Source organism: Thalassophryne amazonica, chromosome 11 (genome assembly GCF_902500255.1).
Source record: "Thalassophryne amazonica chromosome 11, fThaAma1.1, whole genome shotgun sequence".
Classification (NCBI taxonomy): domain Eukaryota; kingdom Metazoa; phylum Chordata; class Actinopteri; order Batrachoidiformes; family Batrachoididae; genus Thalassophryne; species Thalassophryne amazonica.
The window spans coordinates 17,710,769-17,732,423 of NC_047113.1; the positions used below are offsets into that span (position 1 = coordinate 17,710,769).

Below are 21,655 nucleotides of genomic sequence, written 5' to 3' on the forward strand. Positions count from 1 at the left end.
TACACGGTCGTAAAAAAAGAGAACGCTTTGCGATAAGCATTTGAAAAACTCAGTGATGTTCACGATTAAAGAGTACATCACTAACACCCCCCCCCGCCCCCCATGATGAAATCCGCGGAATCCCGCAGATTTCACACCTACTCTCCAACTCACCTAACCTGCACGTCTTTAGAAGTGGGAGGAAGCATGTGGCATTTATGTCTCAATATATATTTGTTAAACAAAAATGTTGCAGTAACCATTTACATACATTGTCTTATCTTTTCAGGGGCCATAACAACTGGACAAAATAAATATCAGTGTTATTGTTCATAGAAATCATCACTTTTATGGTCAGTTTCTTGAAGACAAGGCAGAGTTGGGATGGACACATGAACATTCCCAAGTCACTGAATAAGGCCATTCTCAAAACTGACTGTGCAAGGAGACTAGTGAGGGAAGCCACCAAGACACCCAAAACAAATTTAAAGGAGTTATAGGTTTCTGTGTATGTAACTCAAGAATGTAGAGACCTTGCAACTTTTGCCTGTTACATCACCAGTTTGTGGTTGAGTGTGTGTCAGTATGAAAAGCAAGCACACAAAGTTTAGGTAAGGTCTTGCATTACTCGTATTGTGGGTGTGTGTTAGTTAATCTCGAATAATGCCGAGATTAACTAACACACACGTCGAATAATGTCGAATAATGACGCTGGGTATTGAAAGATTGTATTGTAAACAGGGGCAGAAAATATAAGACTTGTTCTTCTCTCTGCCCCTTTTCATTCTGGTAATTGAGATGCTCTATTTCTGCTTTTCTGTTTTTGTTTTTGTTTTTTTTCTTTTAAATGAATGAATGAAATAAATAATGTATCCTAGTCATGTGTTTTGAAAATTAGGCCTTGTTGGTGCTTTGATAAGCATATGAATAAGACATGTTTGGGGCTGGAAGCCAGTGTCTCTAAGGGCATTAGGACAGAAATAATGGCACACTGTACATAGTATGTCAGAGTGAGAATATATGTGTGTGTGTGTGTGTGTGTGTGTGTGTGTGTGTGTGTGTGTGTGTGTGTGTGTGTGTGTGTGTGTGTGTGTGTGTGTGTGTGTGTGTGTGTGTGTGTGTGTGTGTGTGTGTGTGTGTGTGTGTGTGTAAGTGTGAGTGTGAGGGAAGAATAGAATCTTACTGTATATGCTAGATCCAAGAAAGAATGATGTCTTTCACTCCATGAGGGAAGTCTCAGCAACAGTAGTGAAAGCTGTAATTTTGAATACTTTCAGCACTTCTGTCTTTTTGTATCCATTTTAATAAATTGTGCACACAGTACTACTCTACTGCTGTCTGCAGACATGGTGCTGAGGTATTTTTATATGTGAAATACCATGCAAAGTGTTTGTTTTTTTTATTAACTAGTGCCACTTACACTGGCTAACCCAGTAGAATGTGCTGACAACAACTGACTACATTAGAAACCGAGCATTAAGTTAAAACACTAATGTAACTCTACGCCATCTGTTCTCTTCTATGGGGACTCTTTGGTGTTTGTAGCGCTCTATACTCCAAACTCTTGGAAGCATCCAGATTATTTTCCAACTTGTGGTGCTTTGCGGAAAATGGAGCATGTTAACCTCGAGTGTGATGTCATTCCTAATTTTGACTTATGACTTCTGAGGTAAATGGAGCACAGGATAATAAACCGAATAATTTATGAAGGGCTTTTTAATGCAATAAAGTGGCAGCCTGTAAGACATATGACCTTGTGGGTACATTCTGATCACTACTGCCATGCTTGTGAGGACTGAGAGGCCACAATGACCTGAAATGTCCTAAGACTTGAGCAGGCCATACATTACACAATGTTCCAGTGCACTCTTGCCTCATCTACATAATGCAGGAGTGTACTGCACAATATTAACAGAACAAAGCAAAAACATTATAGTGTAGGCCTATATTTGCACAGTGAAAGAGCAGTGGGAGTTGAGTCGAACTGGATGGGTTGTCCTGTCTCGAGTGAGAGAAATAAATATGTAACAAAGACACATTTTACTGGGCATGGAAAGATAAAATTATTTCCCACATTTTATTAGCTCATACGCATCTGATAAACACCTGCACTGTGCCAAGATAACAAGCATGTACAGAGAACTGACATAAAAAATAACACCCTGTGTCATAGAAGTTATTATCAGGTGTTTATGTGGATAATAACAAATATGGGAATACATTTATTCAGCACAGAATACATGCTTGCTTGTTCAGAGAGAAAGCTGCATCTGAGCCAGCACTTTGCCTTTTCCAACAGCCATATGCATAGCCAAAATTATTATTCAAATTCCAGTGGTGGGCACACTTCCGATAATCTGATAACAGATAAGTATCGAAGATAATGTTTTCATTATCGGATTATCTTTTTAGATAACTTTAAAAACCATTATCAGACCAATTATCTTCCGATTAATTTTTGTGACCAATAAACAAAGCTGAACAGCGACAAGCATTTTTAAAATTTACAATCAGTTCAGCACCTACCTGTTAAAAGTTTTGTAACAAATGGACAGTTATACCCTCTGCTAACAGAAAAGAGCTACTTCTATGAAAAGTGTCTCTATCCTCTGTAGACAAAGGAGAAATTTTTATAGAAGAAAGTTTTATAAAGTGAAAATATCAGATATATGTTTTAGTTTTAAAGTAATGTGCTAATTTTTAAGGTTTTGTGAGAACATGCTGTGCCCAGCAGTGCATTATGGGTAGGATGATGTAATCTCAGTTTGTTCACGACAGGACAACTGCATTTCAGACACTCTGTTCAGGCTCCACGGACAACAGCATTAAACTCTAGCCTAAAACTCTCGTGAATATATTCTCTGGGTTTATAGACATTGTTATTGTATTTGCGTTTGTTAAATTCCACGCATTTGAAATGTAGCAGACAGGGATATCTGGAATTTTGTTTTCAAGGCTTCTACTGCCATCTACTGGCCAGTAGTGTTCATGGCAGTATTCACCCTAAGTACTAAGCATCTGGGAACCAGTAGATGGCAGTGTTCTATTTATTTTGACCCCGGTTATATCAGATGATTTTCAAATCAACTTTTTGGCTTTGCAAATGGCTTTTTTTTTTTACAAATGAAGTTTAAAAACAAAACAAAAGCAAAAAAATAAATAAATAAAATAACATTACAAGACAGCTCTGCGGTGTTTGCACATGCACAGTGCGAGCGGGTGGATGCTTGTAGCTTTTCAGCAGCAGGATACCCTCACGACGGCCGACCAGATTAATATCAAACAGATTTTTTTTTCATTGGACCATACGATCGGCGATCAGGAGGTGGTCCTGAGATGTTAAACGCAGCTTGTTACTCCATGTACACTACACAATGCAGGATGCGCGATTAACCTGAAACTCGGTCCAAAAAATCCCTGCATAAAAAATCATCTGGCACAGTGTAAAGCACGTTTTACAACATCATAAAACGTGCGCACATTCTCTCCCCATGCAAAACATTTTGCGATGACACTTCCAGGGCTCCGTAAAAATGCCTGTTTTTACAAATAAAAAAAATGGAATATTTTACAAAAGCACATTTATCTGTTAACACCAACACATGACATCACATTAACGTGTTGGTTTACATAATGAATGACTGAACCAATCAGTGTTTAGCAGAGGCACTTTTACCCAGAATCCTTTGCGATCTGTCTGTGTTTGTTACAAAACCTCAGAATTAGTGCATTATTTAACATTAAAAGATATATGCTATATTTTAACTTTGTACAAATGACAGAATTGACATTAATGGAGTTATTCTATCGGTATTAATGTTATTTATAAATCAAAACCATAAGTCAGCATGACTTTATTTTCAAGACCTCCGCCTGACCGGAACGTTGTGATGATAGAGAGTTGGCTTATGGCTGCTCTCAGAGTGCCTCTGTGCTGGGAGCTCTGTAGTAAACAAGTGCTTACAGCAGGGGCAGAGAATGTTGAAAGACGAAGGTGTGGTCTCATTGTTTTGGGTCTGTTATACTTTTATATTACTAGAAGCTGGGTGGTTTATTGTTTTATTTTTCTAAAAGATAACTTTTCAGTTATCTGATTATCTGTTATTGAAGTTAATTTTTTGGTTATCTGTGCTCACCACTGTCAAATTCAAATATCAAATTCTTATGCAAACCAGTTTGCATATGGATATCAAAGAAAAGGATATCAAAGTCAACTTAACAGTGCAACGCTAGTTAAGGCAGGGTAATACTGCAGCATAAACAGAGAGGGAATCCCCTCTAAGTATGCAGTGCAATAACAAGCTACCTTAGCTGGAGCCTTGAGTACCCTGCAAAGCAACTCTGATCCTTTCCAATCCCCACTGAGAGCTAACAGTGATACTCAGCATGAGCAGTGGACGTGGTGAAAAAAAGAGGCAGTCTGTCAAAATGTGTGTGGTACAGACGGTCTAAGCATGACAAAGGTACACTAGAGGTCTTATTTCTTGTCTACAGCTCCATTCTGTGATGCAGTTTATGTAACCATAACCACCTCTATGACCCAGACTACTCAGGCCTAGGGATATAAAAAGACACTGTGCATTTGTTGTATTGTGCTGGTGTGAATCAAATTCCCATTTCTTACCAGTGCAGGTGAAGCACTTTACATGGAAGTGGGTGTCCTGTACTCGCACCACCTCTCCTTTACACACTTCCCGGCAACGTTTACACTGGATTGGTCCAGAGCTCCGCTCACTGCTTGTCGGGCCTTGGTGATAGGGTGTTGCTGGAAAGAGAAGGACATGATTTTATTGCTACAAATATATACATGCAACTGCAGCTTCTGTTAAAACTGATTTTTTTTTTTGCACAAGCATAAGCCAAAACATTTGTATTTCTCAATGAGGGCGTAATGCTTCATCAATAAAACTTAGTAGCATTTCAGCTGCCAAGAAATGAGAAGCTGCGAAGTTTATGTTTTCAGAACTTAATAACTACCTGGACAATTTATATCAAACCTGGTAGAGGGATGGAGCTTGGGCCAAGATAGAATCCATTAAATCATGGTGAGCATCTGGATGAAGAGGCAGAGCCAGGATTTTTTTTTCATTTACTTCAACATTGTTTTTGATTTTGCTTTTTGTATTTTTACCCGAGGCCATCAAATATGGCCATCGGGTATTGCGAAGGCTTTCTGTCCGTCCGTCCATCTGTCCGTCCATCTGTCCGTCCATCTGTACTCAACATAAGTCCAGTCCTATTACTGCCAGAGTCTTCAAATTCACAAGTACATGTTCAAATATGGCTAAACCTGACGTATTTTAAGAGGTTAAAAAGTCACATTCTGTTCCTACGTTTATGGTATGATCTTGCGGACGTTAGCATGGTGACTCCATTTCCTGGTGTCTCTAGCTGCTAACTTCGCTGTGTTTTTGGTTTTCTCATATATTATGTAAAAGCTAGCAAGACATAAACACTTCTAAAACTGAAAACACTGGTTTTGTAACCTGATAACACCTCTGGAAGCATTCACAAGACACTTTGCGAATGTCGGCATGCACGCTAACTCTGAAGCTGTGAGGTCTGACACCTAGGTAAGCTCCAGGCTTCCACTGTCTCTATTCTCTCTGTCTCACTCATACCCACTGAATCTCACACACACACACAGCTGCGACAGGTTGGAATGTGGATGGATATTCTTACTTCATTATGCATTATTCTTGCAAACCTGACAGTGATGTCACATATCTTCAGAAAACCAAATTGCGCATCCAACCCGAACAACAATACAGTGATTGATATCACTGACAAAACAGGCAAAATGATGAATTGCCTCAATCCTAATTGAGGAAAGAATTTATCTCAGTCTCTTAGAAGCAGTCTCTTTTTCTGCTCTGGGCTGCAAACAGATTTTTTTCAGATCTATAAGCGTAGACACTGTGCAAGAACAAGTCCACGTCCAGACAGCCTCTCGTCCAGCTCTGTCCTCCTCAGGGAGAATCTGAGTCAGAGCATAGTTGGATACTGTATAACAACAGGTTATCTGGAATGCTGTGTTATCGCTCTGGAGGGAAGAAAAACTGACTGGAGAAGTTTGGTTCTTTTGTCAGAGTTGGTGTGACAGTGCTGCTGATAAATTCTAAAGCACTCAGAGCACACAAAAAATCCTCCCTGCCTCACCTCATGGATCCTCGTTGCATGCTCCAGCTAAGGCTTGGGAGCTGTGCATGCAAGACTTAATGTACAACTGTAGTTGTTTACGTTCTTGTTCAGGACACGACTGTGGCCACTGGAACTATGCGAGCTTGGTTTTAATTCCCACTCCCAGTCTCCCACACTCAGCTCTGTTAGTTCATTGTTTCCTACCCTGCCTGATAAGCACCCAGCCACTGCTACAAATAATGGCACTCCCTTGTGTGCAAGAGACAGAGAAAGCTATGGAAATCTGAATTTGAGCAAATGAGCAAAGTGGATCCTATCAGATTTAAAAGAAACATAATGAAAACTAGTGTTAGAACACACAAGCCTGCGTCACCACCAGTTAGAACCATGTAGAACATCTATTTACAACACTGACCTGAAAACTGGCCAAAATAAATGTCTGCCAAAACAGAATCTCCTCTGAGATGACATATGTTAAAGCTGAGGAAGGTGCACAGTGATCAAATCATGATCAAAACCACAGTTTCGAGCTCACTGAAAGGAATGATTATTTTATTTATCAATGAGTCTGTCGATAATGTTTAAAAAAATATTCTCCTCTGCTTGATGCAAATTTAGGACGTTGAATGTTGGTACAGCTTTCCGCTACAGTACTTTCCGTTTGATTGCACACTGTTCACATTCACTGTACATGATGAATGGGTGCCACATACGTTATTACATATCAACATTTCCTTTGCCCTTCCTGGCCGGGGTCCAGTGGAGGTGGACATCTGTGGCAGAACATGCCGACAGGGTTTGCTGTGATCGATCCATCTCAGAGCTCAATCAACGATAGTCAGACCGTTTCAATGCTGTCAGAATATGTAGACTGTGATCAGATGACGTAAAAGCTGCACATAGACCGCTGTCACATGTGCGCTGTGTCACTTTTTCAAAAATTTTGGATTCCTGCTTCATGCGCAATTCATGTGCAATTCAACCACATTCGTACTATGTGTGAAGGGGCCCTTAGAGACGACTAAGAGCAGCTAATCCACAAACCTTATGGTGCAATTCCACAGAGCGCTGTTCCTTCCTGTTTAATCCAGAATAGCAAATCGGGGCACACTTTGAAGCATCATAGTAACTTCTTGATCCATCTTTGTCAGACTTGAACAAACTTAGTACATGTCGTAGTTACGGCCATCATTGGCACCAGTTTTGAAATCGTGGTAAAATTTTCAAGTTGTTCAAAAAATTTCATCCCAATTCACAAAATCATCACTAGTGTGTGGTAACTTCTGGGTATTCATAGTCTTAACAGCTTTAATCATGTTCAAACATCTTTAAATGGCGTATTCCTAGTGAGTACAGCTTGAAACTTGTTTGATTGTGCTCCATTGGACTAAAAATTAGAAATAGAAACACAATTTGTATTGAGGCTGTGGTGGAGGGCGCAACCGGGCACAGCTTCTTACTTTCGTTTTTGAGTGGGTTGCCAGGTCCGCACTTTATAAGATGTTAGAAGGCAAGTCAGAATAAGCCCTTTCATCCCATTTTTGCACTTTTTTTGGATGGTGGGCATTCGTAATTGAATGGCACACTGTGGAATAAGGGTGTGTTGAGCCCCAAAATGTGAATTTGTAGCAAATCATTAATTATCTGCAAACCATTATTGAAAATTTACACAAACCCTGAATATCAGTGAACCATTAATAATTAGTTAATAATAACCATGAATAAAATTTCTCACAAAACGTGAACACAGATCTCACAAAACGTAAGTTGCAAAATGTAAACATAATTCATGATATATATTTTCTTTCAGTTTAAGACGTTTACGGATTTCAGTTCATGGATCAATTGCTGTGGGAAATCTTGATCGCAAACCCTGTCGTGGCAAAAATATTTTATTTTCTTTGGGGGTGTGGGGGGTGTCACTACACCCGGTAAGGTGGGGAAGCGAGCCCCAAGAGGGCTCATGCCTCTGGTGTAGAGTCCCTTAATTCAGAGAGTAGCGACATGACAAGTAAAAAAAAAAAAAAGGTCACGTGACTCATGGTGCCATCTTGGGTCCAAAATAGCATTCACTTTGAATCTATCTGCATGTAAATCCATCTATTTTAGTTATTTATTTGCTGAAAATGTTGGGTTGTTGTGCGTTTGGAAGCACAAATACAACCCCAATTCCAATGAAGTTGGGAAGTTGTGTAAAATGTAAATAAAACAGAATACGATTTGATTTCCTCTTCAACCTATATTCAATTGAATACACCATAAAGACAAGATATTTATTTGAGGAGCTCGGTCACTCGGGAGGAGCTCAGAGTCGAGCCGGTGCTCCTCCACGTCGAAAGGAGCCAGTTGAGGTGGCTCGAGCATCTTTTCTGGATGCCCCCTGGACGCCTCGCTGGAGAGGTGTTCCGGGCACGTCCCATCGGGAGGAGGCCCTGGGGAAGACCCAGGACACGCTGGAGGGACTACGTATTTCGGCTGGCTTGGGAACGCCTTGGGGTTCCCCCGGAGGAGCTGGGGGAGGTGTGTGTGGATCGGGAGGTCTGGGCGGCTTTGCTTGAGCTGCTGCCCCCGCGACCCAACTCCGGATAAAGAGGAAGAAAATGGATGGATGGACAAAATATTTAATGTTAATTTATTGATATGTAATGGATGCCTGCAACACGTTTCAAAAAAGCTGGGACAGTGATATGTTTACCACTGTGTTACATCACCTTAACTTCTAACAACACTCAATTATCGTTTGGGCACTAAGGACACTAATTGTTGAAGCTTTGTAGGTGGAATTCTTTCCCATTCTTGCTTGATGTACGAATTCAGTTGTTCAACAATCCAGGGTCTTCGTTGTCGTATTTTGTGCTTCTTAATGCGCCACACATTTTCAATGAGCGACAGGTCTGGACTGCAGGTAGGCCAGTCTAGTACCTGCACTCTTTTACTACGAAGCCACATTGTTGTAACGTGCAGAATGTGGCTTGGTATTGTCTTGCTGAAATAAGCAGGGATGTCCCTGAAAAAGACGTTGCTTGGATGGCAGCATGTGTTGCTCCAAAACCTGGATGTACCCTTCAGCACTGATGGTGCCATCACAGATGTGTAAGTTGCCCATGCCATGGACAATAACACACCCTCATACCATCACAGATGCTGGCTTTTGAACTTTGCTCTGGTAACAATCTGGATGGTCTTTTTCCTCTTTTGCCCAGAGGACACGACGTCCATGATTTACAAAAATAATATGAAATGTGGACTCATCAGACCACAGCACACTTTTCCACTTTGCGTCTGTCCATTTCAAATGAGCGCCAGAGAAGGCAGCAGCATTTTTGGATATTGTTGATGCATGGCTTTCCCTTTGCATAGTAGAGTTTTAACTTGCACTTTACACAATGATGTCGGTTTTTTAATGCAGTGCCGCCTGAGAGATCGAAGGTTACGGCCATTCAATGTTGGTTTTCGGCCCTTGCTGCTTACATGTAGAAAGTTCTCCAGATTCTGTGAATCCTCTAATTATATTATGGACTGTCGATGATGGAATCCCTAAATTCATTGCAACTGAATGTTGAGAAACATTGTTCTTATACTTTTGGACTATTTTTTCACGTAGTTGTTCACAAAGTGGTGATCCTCGCTCCATCTTTGCTTGTGAATGGCTGAGCCTTTTGGGATGCTCCTTTTATACCCAATCATGTCACCCACAATTAGTGTCCTCATTTCCCAAATGCTTATTGAGTGTTGTTAGAAGGAAAGGTGATGTAACACAGTGGTAAACATACTTGAAATGTGTGTGTGCATCCATTTCAAAATGAGCAAATATTTGCACAAAAACAATAAAGTTTATCAGTTTGAACATTAAATATCTTGTCTTTGTGGTGTATTCAATTGAATATAGGTTGAAGAGAATTTGCAAATCATTGTATTCTGTGTTGTAAAATGTAAATAACATTTTACACAACATCCCAACTTCATTGGAATTGGGGTTGTAAACACAACAAAAGCTTCAAGATGTACCGATTCCCTTCAGATCCAAACACAAGAAAAATTTGGGAAAATAAAGTCAGCCATGTGGGATGAAAGCAACTCCATTGTCAAAGCTTTGCGAGGTACGTAAATTTAAATTTACTCACCGAAACCGTCATCGTATAAACCGGATATTCGCAGTCACCGGACAAAAAAAAATGTCCCAGTGTTTTTGTTCTATTTTCCATGTAATAAACACCGTATATAATGGACTTTGTATAACGGATTTTTCGCTCACATCGGATAAAATGTCCTGTCCAATCGCAATGTATTTACATTAAAAACCCCTTGCATGTGGGACCGGAGTAATTTCCATGATTAAAAGCCTGACCATTTATTTTTTCAAACCGTGTTCAGACTCGGACCCACAACCTGATGTGCAGCTGTTAAATCAGACCCCACAAAAGGCTGTGATTTGACACTTTTCTGCTTTCACTCCATCTCCCATCATATTGTAATAGGTTTTGCAGTGCGCACGCTGATTACATTTCAGGATCACATACGTTTGACAGAAAAGTAAAAAACATGCTTATTTAGGGTGTGCTCCTTCTCTGCCCCTGACCAAAGCAGTGCCCACATCTGGAGTTGGTCCCCGGGCACTGGACTGTGCCGGCCCACTGATCCTAGTGGTTGGATTGTGTCTAACTGTAATTAAGATGGGTTAAATGCAGATCGGGCTTTAAATTAATTAAAGAAATCATCATAAATTGTTAATTTATGAAAATTTGATACCTTAACTATTTTTATACTTATTTTGATAGTCTCTGTACCTGAATGTGTTGCTGTATGTGGTTAACTGATGAAAAAAAATGTTCATTCAGTAGTTCAGCACAGTTGGCCCCAAAATGGCACCATGTTCTAAGTTGACACTGCTCTCTCAATAAAGGGACCCTATTCTGGTGTCAACTGCCCGGTCCCGCTGGGCGAAACACACTCCGGGGACAGCAGCAGGTGGGGAGTTTGACTGCGGCGGTACACCTGTCAAACAGGAACACATGAGTCGAGGGGTGGCGTGAAGCCCCATGGTACAATGAAAGTGAGGGGTGCACAGTCATAATCCATTCCTTTGCACCATTGGCTCTTCAAACAAGCACATATGGTGCACCAAATGTGAAGAAATTCACGTTTTGTGACATGTTCATGTTTCTGCAGATATTTTTTCAGTATTCATGTTTTACAATTCATGGTTTGCGGATAATTAACAACTTGCAGTGATTCACGTTTTGGGGGTTAACAGGGTTTTAGCAACCTCAAGGGAACATATGTTTTCAATAGGGCAGATATGTAGTGTAGTTTAAAAACAATTTCAGCGTTCATTAGTAACATGTAAAAACAGTCTGTCATTGTTGTAGAATAATTTAAATGCATCTGGTTGTAGGTTCAGTGGTGTTTAAAACGACTTCAAAACCAAATAGGAAAAAAATTTAAAAGTTAAAAAATTCAATGGATTAACAGTACTTTACAGCATGTGTGTCCTTGGTGGAAAACAGTTTAAATCAGTTAAAAATCCAGATTTTCCCAACATTCACCAAGTAATGGCCAAATGGAAATATCAATCAATCAATGTATTTTTTTGTGGCATATATAAAACGACAAATAAATATAACAGAAACAGTTCAAAATTAACTAAAAAGACATAAAACAAAATCAATTTACATCAATTTAAAACAAAAACAGTGATAGCTGAACAACAAGGAGAATTAATCAGTGCATAGTGTGACTAGCATTTCACAAACTTCATTGTAATCTAAGTCTATATCCATGGCTCCTCTGACTTGAATTAGTTCATTGACTGTATGAGCAATGGGACTATACCTTTGTGAGAGCAATTGCTTCTCAGTAAAATTAAAATCAGACCAATAGGTTGTATTATATTTGAAAGACAATTCTCTAGGATTTTGTCCACACACTGAAAAATGGACAATGGGCAGTGCGAACTGCACATCCCATTGACAATACTTTTTATAAATCTAATTAATCTGACTTCTAACATGACATCTAATGGAACTGTGCCCATTATAAAAGGTAACAAATAACAATGTGTTCGGTATTTTAAACCAGAGAACAACTTTTCACCATGCCAGGCAAAATGGAAAAATGTTTGCTATCATGTGACCAGAGTATAGAACCATAAAAATCACAACAATATATTTTGAAAAGCTTCTATTTTACAGTTGTATGTAACTTACCAAAATCAGCCATAAAAATATGGAATGAGTTCCAAAATCTACACTCAGCTGCTTTAAGCATGCTGTCTTTATCTGTTGTATCTATAACGTTTCCTAAGTATTTTGCACTTTTGGAATTATACAAACTCACTCCATCAATAGAACAAAGCTACACAGTTTTCTGGATACACATTACTACTAAAAACAAGATATTGGTTTTTACTTCAATTGAACTTCATACTGTACATTTTTGCAAATTCTATACAGATCTTGGACATTTTCTCTAGACCAGCCCTACTGGGACATAACAGTGCTATGTCATCAGCATAGGTCAGGCAGCCTATCCACTTGTTGCCAACCCAGCACCCAAGACCAGAGTTCTTCAACCTATTCACTAACACATCAATATTAACAGAAAACAATACAATGGACAACATTCCCACTTGCTTCACACCATTCGCCCTATTGACGTTTCAAATCCCGCAAAACCTCGGAGAGGTCGCTGCGCTGTGAGATCTCAGTAACATTAAGAACTGCATTGAGACGCTCTGATCGGGCTTCACTTTAACTACTGCACAAGGACAACACCATTAACATCGCAACATAAAACTATTTTTATATTGTGCCTAAAACTCTCATGAATATATTCTCTGGGTTTATATAGACATTGCTATTGCGTTTGTTTTATGTAAACATGCGAGAATCACAGGCTGTCTCTCCATTATTTTCAATGGGAGCTGCTGTGAGCTACGCACGCTTCCTGATCATGTCGTTCTGGGGGAAAGTGAAGTTTGCTCTTTAACGTCTTGATTATTGTTCTTTACAACACTGTTTGTCCTCTTTGTTCCAGACTGATATATATAATATGTCTGAAATTCGGTTTGCGTTTATTAAATCCCATGCAGATTAAACGTAGCAGACACGGATTATTCCTTATAATTGTTTTAGCAAGTTTTCAGGGTATCATGCATGCAGTTTCTTATTAATTTGACTAAAAGCATAAAAAATTAGATTTTTGTAGTATAATATTTATTTACAATTGTCATCATGTGGATTCTCTACATGTTGTATGACTGCAGTGACTCACTGGCATGCAAGGAATTATGGGATACGTCAATAGGGCGAATTGCTAACCTCAAATTTATCAGATAGTACATTATTCCATTTTATTTGCATCTTTTGTTGAATATGCATGTGAAACAGAAGCCTCAAGACAATAGGTGACATATTAAAAATTTTCCATAATAAATTTATGGAAAATTACATTTAAAAATTATATTTGCCATTATTTTAGATCTATTTCAAATCCATAACATCTGATAGTGTCTGATTTAATTGACTATAAAACACATTTGAAGGAGTTTAAAGGTGTTATACCCTTGTTGTAGAGCTGTCTAACATATTTATGCAACTAAAAAACAAATTTGTTGCATTGAGAAGTTGCAACAAACCAAATTTGGCTGTTTTAATTGTTTGTTCCTTCTAATGTTCAACAAGTGTCTTCTTAAAAATAAATTAGTCTAACTTGTTGAGCATGCCAAAAATGCAGCACCTAACCAGAGAATGCAGTGCACGATCAGTTCAGGAGCTGAACAATTACATAACTCTGTGTGTCAGGTTAAGTCACTCCTGAGAACAGCCCAGCTTTCCAAACGTATTATACAGAGCTCCTGAACATGCCTGAGGGCTTTGTCATGCTGAGGTTCTGAATCGTTCTCTTGTGTTAGCCACCGGACTACAGGTGTAATCCCCTGACTGCACACAAGTGCCACGGGACCACACAGATGTCAGTCGACAGGTGATAAGAAAAGGCTGCGGATTCCCCAAGGGCCTGAGAGTATGCTGCTATGTCTGCAACTGACTTCAGGAACATCGTATAGACCAGGTAAAGTTCTGATGACTGAAGAGGCCATACAGTTGGGTATGTGAGTATTTGGGCGGTGACACCGTTTTTTGCAATTTCTCTTCTGGACGGAACCAGTATGGAGTTGGAATGAAACATAGGGGTCAAACAATCAGAATCAGAATCACAGTAGGCTTTATTTGCCACGTATCTACAAGACAACAAGGAATTTGACTTTGGTTTGAGCTGCACTCTCTCTGTATGGCATGTATAATATACACTAAACACTGAATAAATCACAGTAAAATATATGCAAATAAAATAACGTGCAATAAAAAAATGTGTGCAAATGAGAAACAGACAAACAGATTCAAACTGTACATGAGGTAGATGAATTGATGAGCTTTTGGCAGGTTAAGCTGTTCATCAGTGTGATGACCTGATGACCTCTGGAAAGAAACTGTTCCTGTGTCTGGTTGTTTGTGTCTGAATGTTACCAGCTCGCTTCCTGGTCCTTGACCAGTGTAAGTACTGGATGGAGGACAGGCTGGCTCCAATGATTTTTTTTCCATGGTATCACATTAACAATTTAGGAAATACAGACATTTTTACACACACACACACACACACACACACACACACACACACACACACACACACACACACACACACACACACACACACGTAAATAGTTATTACTTGGTGCTCTTGGTCCCATATTATTTTTTCTATAACACCAGGTCAGGTCTGGGAGCATGCACTAGTGCGTGAATCACCACATCCACATATACACACACAGAACCAACTTGGATCCAGGATGGCAAACATCCATGCAGAAAACATGTCCACCCCAACATCTCAAAAATAACCATCTATCTGTAGCATCCAGGTGAAACATGGGCATCACCTTGGCCTTATCCAGTCACTGGGGTTCTCAACACTGAGGCACCTGTGTGCCAGAAACACCTGCCACATGGTCAAAATGTCACAGGTTGTGTTGTTTCACAATGCAGATGTTCACTTGAGTTCTCTTATCCAAGCCACTTATTTGGGTGTCAATGTGAAAGCCAAAGGTTTGGCAGGTGCTGCGTGATTGAAAGTTGCACAAGCATTTTCAAAGAAAAAAAAACTATCCAAACTTCATGAGGTTTGTTCAGAAATCTAACTTTCTCCAGGACATCTGTTGAAGGTTTGAATTTACAAAGTTGTTATATTGGCCCAAAAAACTTAGAAATCTACGTCCTACCTGCTTTACATCCCCCTTGTCCATGTGTCTTTCACTCATTCTTCGTCCCGCTCACCTTTCATCTCACTGAGAAGCTTGGACAGGAGCATTTATCAGAACAATGACAGTGACCAGTGATCCTGCAGGCGTAATACCATGCAACGAACACAGACAAGGTCAGACTGCTACTGACGGTCTGAATGATGACCCAGTCTGAGCACAAGCCAAGGTCATGTAAAAACACCTGGAGGACACTTGGGGTAACAGAGCCACAATGAAAGTGATTTTTGATAATAATCCAACATTAACAGTATGTCAAACTCAAGGCTTCGGGGGCAAACATGACCCATGACATTTGAACTGGGCCACAGTCCACATTAAATTCTTAATTTGACATGGGGTCTGAGAATAAGTTTGCCATTCCATCCCCAGGAAGTTTTCTGCAAGTGGTAATAACAGTGGTTATACCAAGGAAACAAAATAAGAAATTTAAAATGGACTGCATTTATATAGCACTTTTCCATCTGCATCAGATGCTCAAAGCGCTTTACACAAGGTGCTCACTACACACTGAGAGGAACTAGGGGATTAAAGACCTTGCCCAAGGGCCCTTAGTGGTTTTCCAGTCAAGCTGGGATTTGAACCGAGAACCTTCTGGTCTCAAGCCCAACGCCTTAACCATTAGACCATCACCTCCTCTAGGACTTCCACATTTAACTGTACATTATGTACGATTCTAATTTACTTCAATACATCCTGTTAAGAAATTCACCAGCTTGTTGTTGAAGCCACTCATCCTTTGCTATTTTCCATCATGCACCACTCACTTTCTATTGCCAATACCCTGTTCCAATTTTCTTACACAAAGCCCAACATCTGACCATACAGTGCATCCAGAAAGTATTCACAGCACTTCACTTTTTCCACATTTTGTTATGTTACAACCTTATTCCAAAATGGAGTAAGTTCATTTTCCCCCTTAAAATTCTACATACAACACCCAATAATGACAACATGAAAAAAGTATTTTTGCAAATTTATCAAAAATAAAATAAAAAAAGCTATGAAATCACTTGTACGTAAGTATTCACACCCTTTGCTCAATACTTTGTTGATACACCTTTGGCAGCAATTAACAAGCCTTAAGTTCTTCTTGAATATGATTCCACAAGCTTGATGCACCTATCTTTTGGCAGTTTTGTCCATTCCTCTTTGCAGCACCTCTCAAACTCCACCAGGTTGGATGGGGAGCATCAGTGGCACAGCCATTTTCAGATCTCTCCAGACATGTTCAACTGGATTCAAGTCTGGGCTCTGGCTGGGCCACTCAAGGACATTCACAGAGGTGTCCTGAAGCCACTCCTTTGATATCCTGGCTGTGTGCTTAGGGTCACTGTCCTGCTGAAAGATGAACCGTCGTCCCAGTCTGAGGTCAAGAGTGCTCTGTAGCAGGTTTTCATCCAGGATGTCTCTTTACATCCAGGATGTCTCATTACATTGCTTTACTAGTCTCCCAGTTCCTGCTGCTGAAAACAACAGCATGATGCTGCCACCACCATGCTTCACTGTAGGGATGGTGCCTGGTTTCCTCCAAATATGACGCCTGGCATTCACACAAAAGAGTTCAATATTTGTCTCATCAGACCAGAGAATTTTGTTTCTTATGGTCTGAGAGTCCTTCAGGTGCCATTTGGCAAACTCCAGGTGGGCTTCCATGTGCCTTTTACTAAGGAGTGGCTTCCATCTGGCCACTCTACTATGCAGACCTGATTGGTGGATTGCTGCAGAGATGGCTGTCCTTCTGGAAGGTTCTCCTCTCTCTACAGAGGACTGCGGGTTCTTGGTCACCTCCCTGACTCAGACCCTTCTCCCCCGATCGCTTACTTTAGACAGGCGGCCAGATCAAGGAAGAGTCCTGGTGGATCCAAACTTCTTCCTTTTCCAGATGATGGAGGCCACTGTGCTCATCGGGAGCTTCAAAGCAGCAAAAATATTTCTGTACCCTTCCTCAGATTTATGTCTTGAGACAATCCTACCTCGGAGGTCTATAGACAATTCCTTTGACTACATGCTTGGTTTGTGCTCTGACATGCACTGTCAACTGTGGGACCTTATATGTAGACAGATGTTGGGAATCAGTTGACGTTGCAGCTGTGAATACAAGTGCACTTGATGACTTATTGTAGCGAATATTTTGAAAACACAAATGATGTAGCCAATGCAAATCAGCCAACAAGCTGTGGCTTCATCATAGGGAACTGTAATTATTTTCCATGAACGAGGAAGAGTGGTAATGATCCTACCACAGGTTGACCTTTGGAAACCTTGTTACGACTGCCACATCTTTGAGACAGGCAACTTTCATCGTCTTCTTGGTGCTTCATCGGGGATGCGTTTGACCCCAAGTACGGCTGATTTAAGTACCTGACTAAACCGTCCAGTCTGTAGCAATGATGTCCAGGAAGTAGAAAGGGGAGGGACTTAATCAATGCAAGCTTATAACCCACGTTCATGGGAAATAATTGCAATAACCACTGATGAAATCATAGCTTGTTGGTTGATCTGCACTAGATTTTAATAATATTCACTTTATTATTCAGCTCACTCATCATACTGTACAGCTGAACTTATATTCAGACTGTACTCATGTTTGGCTAAAAGCTTTATCTTTAAAACTTTACCAACACAGTCCCTGCTGAGCGTCTTTGAAAAATCTTGAAATAAAGTCAGTCTCGCAAAGAAACAGCTGTTTTCCACCAAATCTAACCACTTAACCATTTCATAAATGGTCAATGACTTAACACAAGCAATTCTGACTGAATTATTGTAAGAACAGCAAAAGGAAATGACCAACCCATAATTTAAGGCCATCAGTGTGACTGATTTTGACATCTAATTGAAAAAAGAAGGCTTACAGCTGAAACAACAGCTGAGTCTTCAGTCATCATGTCTTCCCACAAGAACTCTAACCTCATTGCAAAAGCAGACAAAATGACTCAGCATAAATATCCATCTGTGAATTTTCATTACCTCAGCCAAGGAGAGAATATTTTGGTGTCATTTGGTGGTAACTACGCAGAACTAAAAAAAAAAAGAAGCAATTTTAATGACACTTGGTGATGACATGGGGCAAGAAGTAGAATATATTAAATTTAGGAGGTGATGTTGATGACGAGGTTTATACAAGAATTAAGGTTCCCTTTCTTTAACTTTGTGAGAGAATATTTTCTGACAGTTTTGCTCATTTATCCAAAAACAAAGAACTAAATACAAATATAAATCAAATCTAATGATACATGGTGAAAGGACTGGGCATGGGCCAAGTAAGAACACACTAAATTTGGTAGATTATCTTCATAAGGAGGCAAAATCCAGAAATTCTTTTAATTAATTTATTTATTTGCTCACTTTTTTTTTAAACATTGAGACATTGTATGTTATTTTGACATTTTACCAATTACCCAACAAAAAGTAAATAAAGCACAATTCTCAGTCCTTTAGATTCAGCATTGACCAAACGGTTTCATAACCCGCAAAATGTTCTTCATGCATACATGATGGAATCAGGTCCAGGCATTCCCTGTAACAGCAATACTGTAAGTGCGGTGCAGAAGTTGTTCTTTATCCTGCCTTTTGTTCGAGGGATCAGTCCAGTCTCATTAACAATTCCAGGCCTCCAATGCTCCACATTTGTTCTCTGCATTACTACACTTTGGGATCTGACTGCAGGAGTTTTAAATGTTTGCCTTCAGTATGAAGTGTTCATCAAATCAGGCAGGAAAGCACAAGTCTGGCACCAACAAGGGTCTCCAAATGTCAACTCTCCACATTGCCGCATGTCCCACTGGACACCTTTGCTAAAGATTTGCTGGCAGTGGGCCAAGCAATCACACCGTGCGTAAAACGCAGCCTTTCCAGCAAACTTTAATTTCTTTTATGCTCACTTCAGAAGCACAACACAACTCTGCACACCGTGATGTTGGTTGGATTATCACATGGGATGTATTTTTGCCATGGTTATTTGCAGCACACAGCAGCCAGGTGGGGCTTTTCACCACAGGCTGTGCTTCCTGGATCCTGTGCACTCTACACTGTGAAATGATTGTGGTTCTGTGCTGGAGGTGAGTTTCATGTTTAATAATGTTGTCATGGCCTGGTGATACAGTTCCTACAGAGTTTAGCTGGTGATCAAGTAATAATATGTATATTACAGCAGTGAGATCCGTTCAGCTCTGACACATGCGATGATGCATTACTGCGCATAAGACCACGGAGATGCGCAGTGGCACACAGTGCTTTCAGTTTGATTGCGCGCTGTTCACACCCACTGTATATGATGAATGTGTGCCGCATACATGTTATTACATATCAACCTTTCCTTTGCCCTCCCTTGCCGGGGTCCAGTGGATGTGGACATCTGTGGCACAACATGTCGACAGGTTTTGCTGTGACCGATCCATCTCAGAGCTCAATCAATCATGATCAGATCATTTCAGACGCTGTTTTGATGCCGTCAGAATATGTAGGTGGCGATGAGATGACGCAAAAACTGCACATAGACCGCCGTCAGATGTGTATCCCATCTCGATGGCACCAACAGTGTTTTGAACATGTGCAACAAACTCGGGGCTCTTTTCATCACCTTATTTGGTGATGAAAAGAGCATAATTTTTCTTCCTATGGTTGCTAATAGCTTAAGTTGTTAGCTGATGTGAAGGTGGGTGCTGCATCCAGCAGGTGCCAGACACGTCTATGGGATATTACATAGGCTAAATAAAGTTGTTTTGTTTTTTTAAATTGACCTAGTGCATCAAAGTTCACCAGATTTGAGCAGAGGTGGGATGAAGTCACCATCAAGTCACTCTCAAGTCATGAATCAGCAACTTCCAAGTCAAGGCTCAAGTCATAATGACCACCAAATGTTTGCAAGCTGACTTGAGACTTGAATGAATGAATGGTTTATTCGGACCACAGAAAAAGTGAAGAAAAGATAACATAATATGCACACAAATTAAAAATACAATCTGCCATAAGCCTACAGCATTCAAGCAATATACAGCTCAACATTGTGACAATTTATATTTCTGGATTATACATCCAGAAATATCCTCAGTTCAAATCCCAGCCTGACTGGAAAATCACTAAGGGCCCTTGGGCAAGGTCCTTAATCCCCGAGTTCCTCCCGTTGTGTAGTGAGCGCCTTCTATGTAACAGCACCCTCACATCGGGGTGAATGCGAGGCATTATTTGTAAAGTGCTTTGAGCATCTGATGCAGATGGAAAAGTGCTATGTAAATGCAGTCCATTTACCATCCGGTTTAATCAAGTCCGAAAAAGAGTGGGGGGAAGTTAAACCAATTTATTTCCACCCTCTTTTTCAACCACTTTCAATCACTTCAACTTAAAGGACACAATCTGAATGCTACCGAACAATCTGCATATCATAGCAACTGATAGTCAATAGAAACTCTTTGGAAGGAGCTGAAACTCAAAACCTGAAAGATCTGGAGAAGATCTGTATGGAGGAGTGGACCAAAATCCCTGCTGCAGTGTGCAAACTTGATCAAGAACTACAGGAAACATCTGACCTCTGTAACTGCAAACAAAGGTTTCTGTATCAAATATTAAGGTCTGTTTTTCTATTGTATCAAATACTTATTTCATGCAATAAAATGCAAATTTATCATTTAAAAATAATGCAATGTGATTTTCTGATTTTTTTGTTTGTTTGTTTTATTTGTTTTGTTTATTTTTTTTTAGTCCAGTGGTTAAGGGACATATTTTGGTGAAATCGTTCACATTGTGATAAAGGTTCCAGATTTGGTACAGAAGTAGCTTAGAGTATTAGGTTTCATATAAAATCGAGACCCCAGCTGGATCTTGCTTGTGAGGACAATTATATGGATTTTAATACATACCGCTAATTTTTGCCAAAATATCATAATATTATAATGCATTTCTCATATATAGTTACTTCTAGCATGGTCATACACATGATTGTGGTGCCCAAAAGCCGTTTTAAAGGCCAGGGAGGTAAAATATTATATCACCAGTGTCTACACCTGATCTCTTGTCATAGCAAATATGCACCGCCTGCATGTACAGGAGCTTTGGGTTGCATTTGGAGTTGGAAAACACCAACGGCATATACCAGCTCAAACAATTGCTGGCATTCTTGGGCATGAAACATGTCTAGCATTGCCATTTTTCCATGCAGTCACTGGGTGTGACACTGTCTCATCTTTTGCTGGGAGAGGGAAGAAATCTGCTTTTGAGACCTGG

At 40.0% G+C, this 21,655-nt stretch overlaps 1 protein-coding gene across 1 annotated transcript in view; it reads right to left on the reverse strand.

Annotated features, from left to right (window-relative positions):
- Window positions 1-21,655, reverse strand: part of ablim3 (actin binding LIM protein family, member 3) — a 228,124-nt gene that overhangs the window by 191,557 nt on the left and 14,912 nt on the right. Inside the window, exon 2 of the mRNA XM_034181319.1 lies at window positions 4,604-4,744. Coding sequence (XP_034037210.1) covers window positions 4,604-4,744 — 141 coding nt within the window. The remainder of the gene's footprint in view (window positions 1-4,603; window positions 4,745-21,655) is intronic.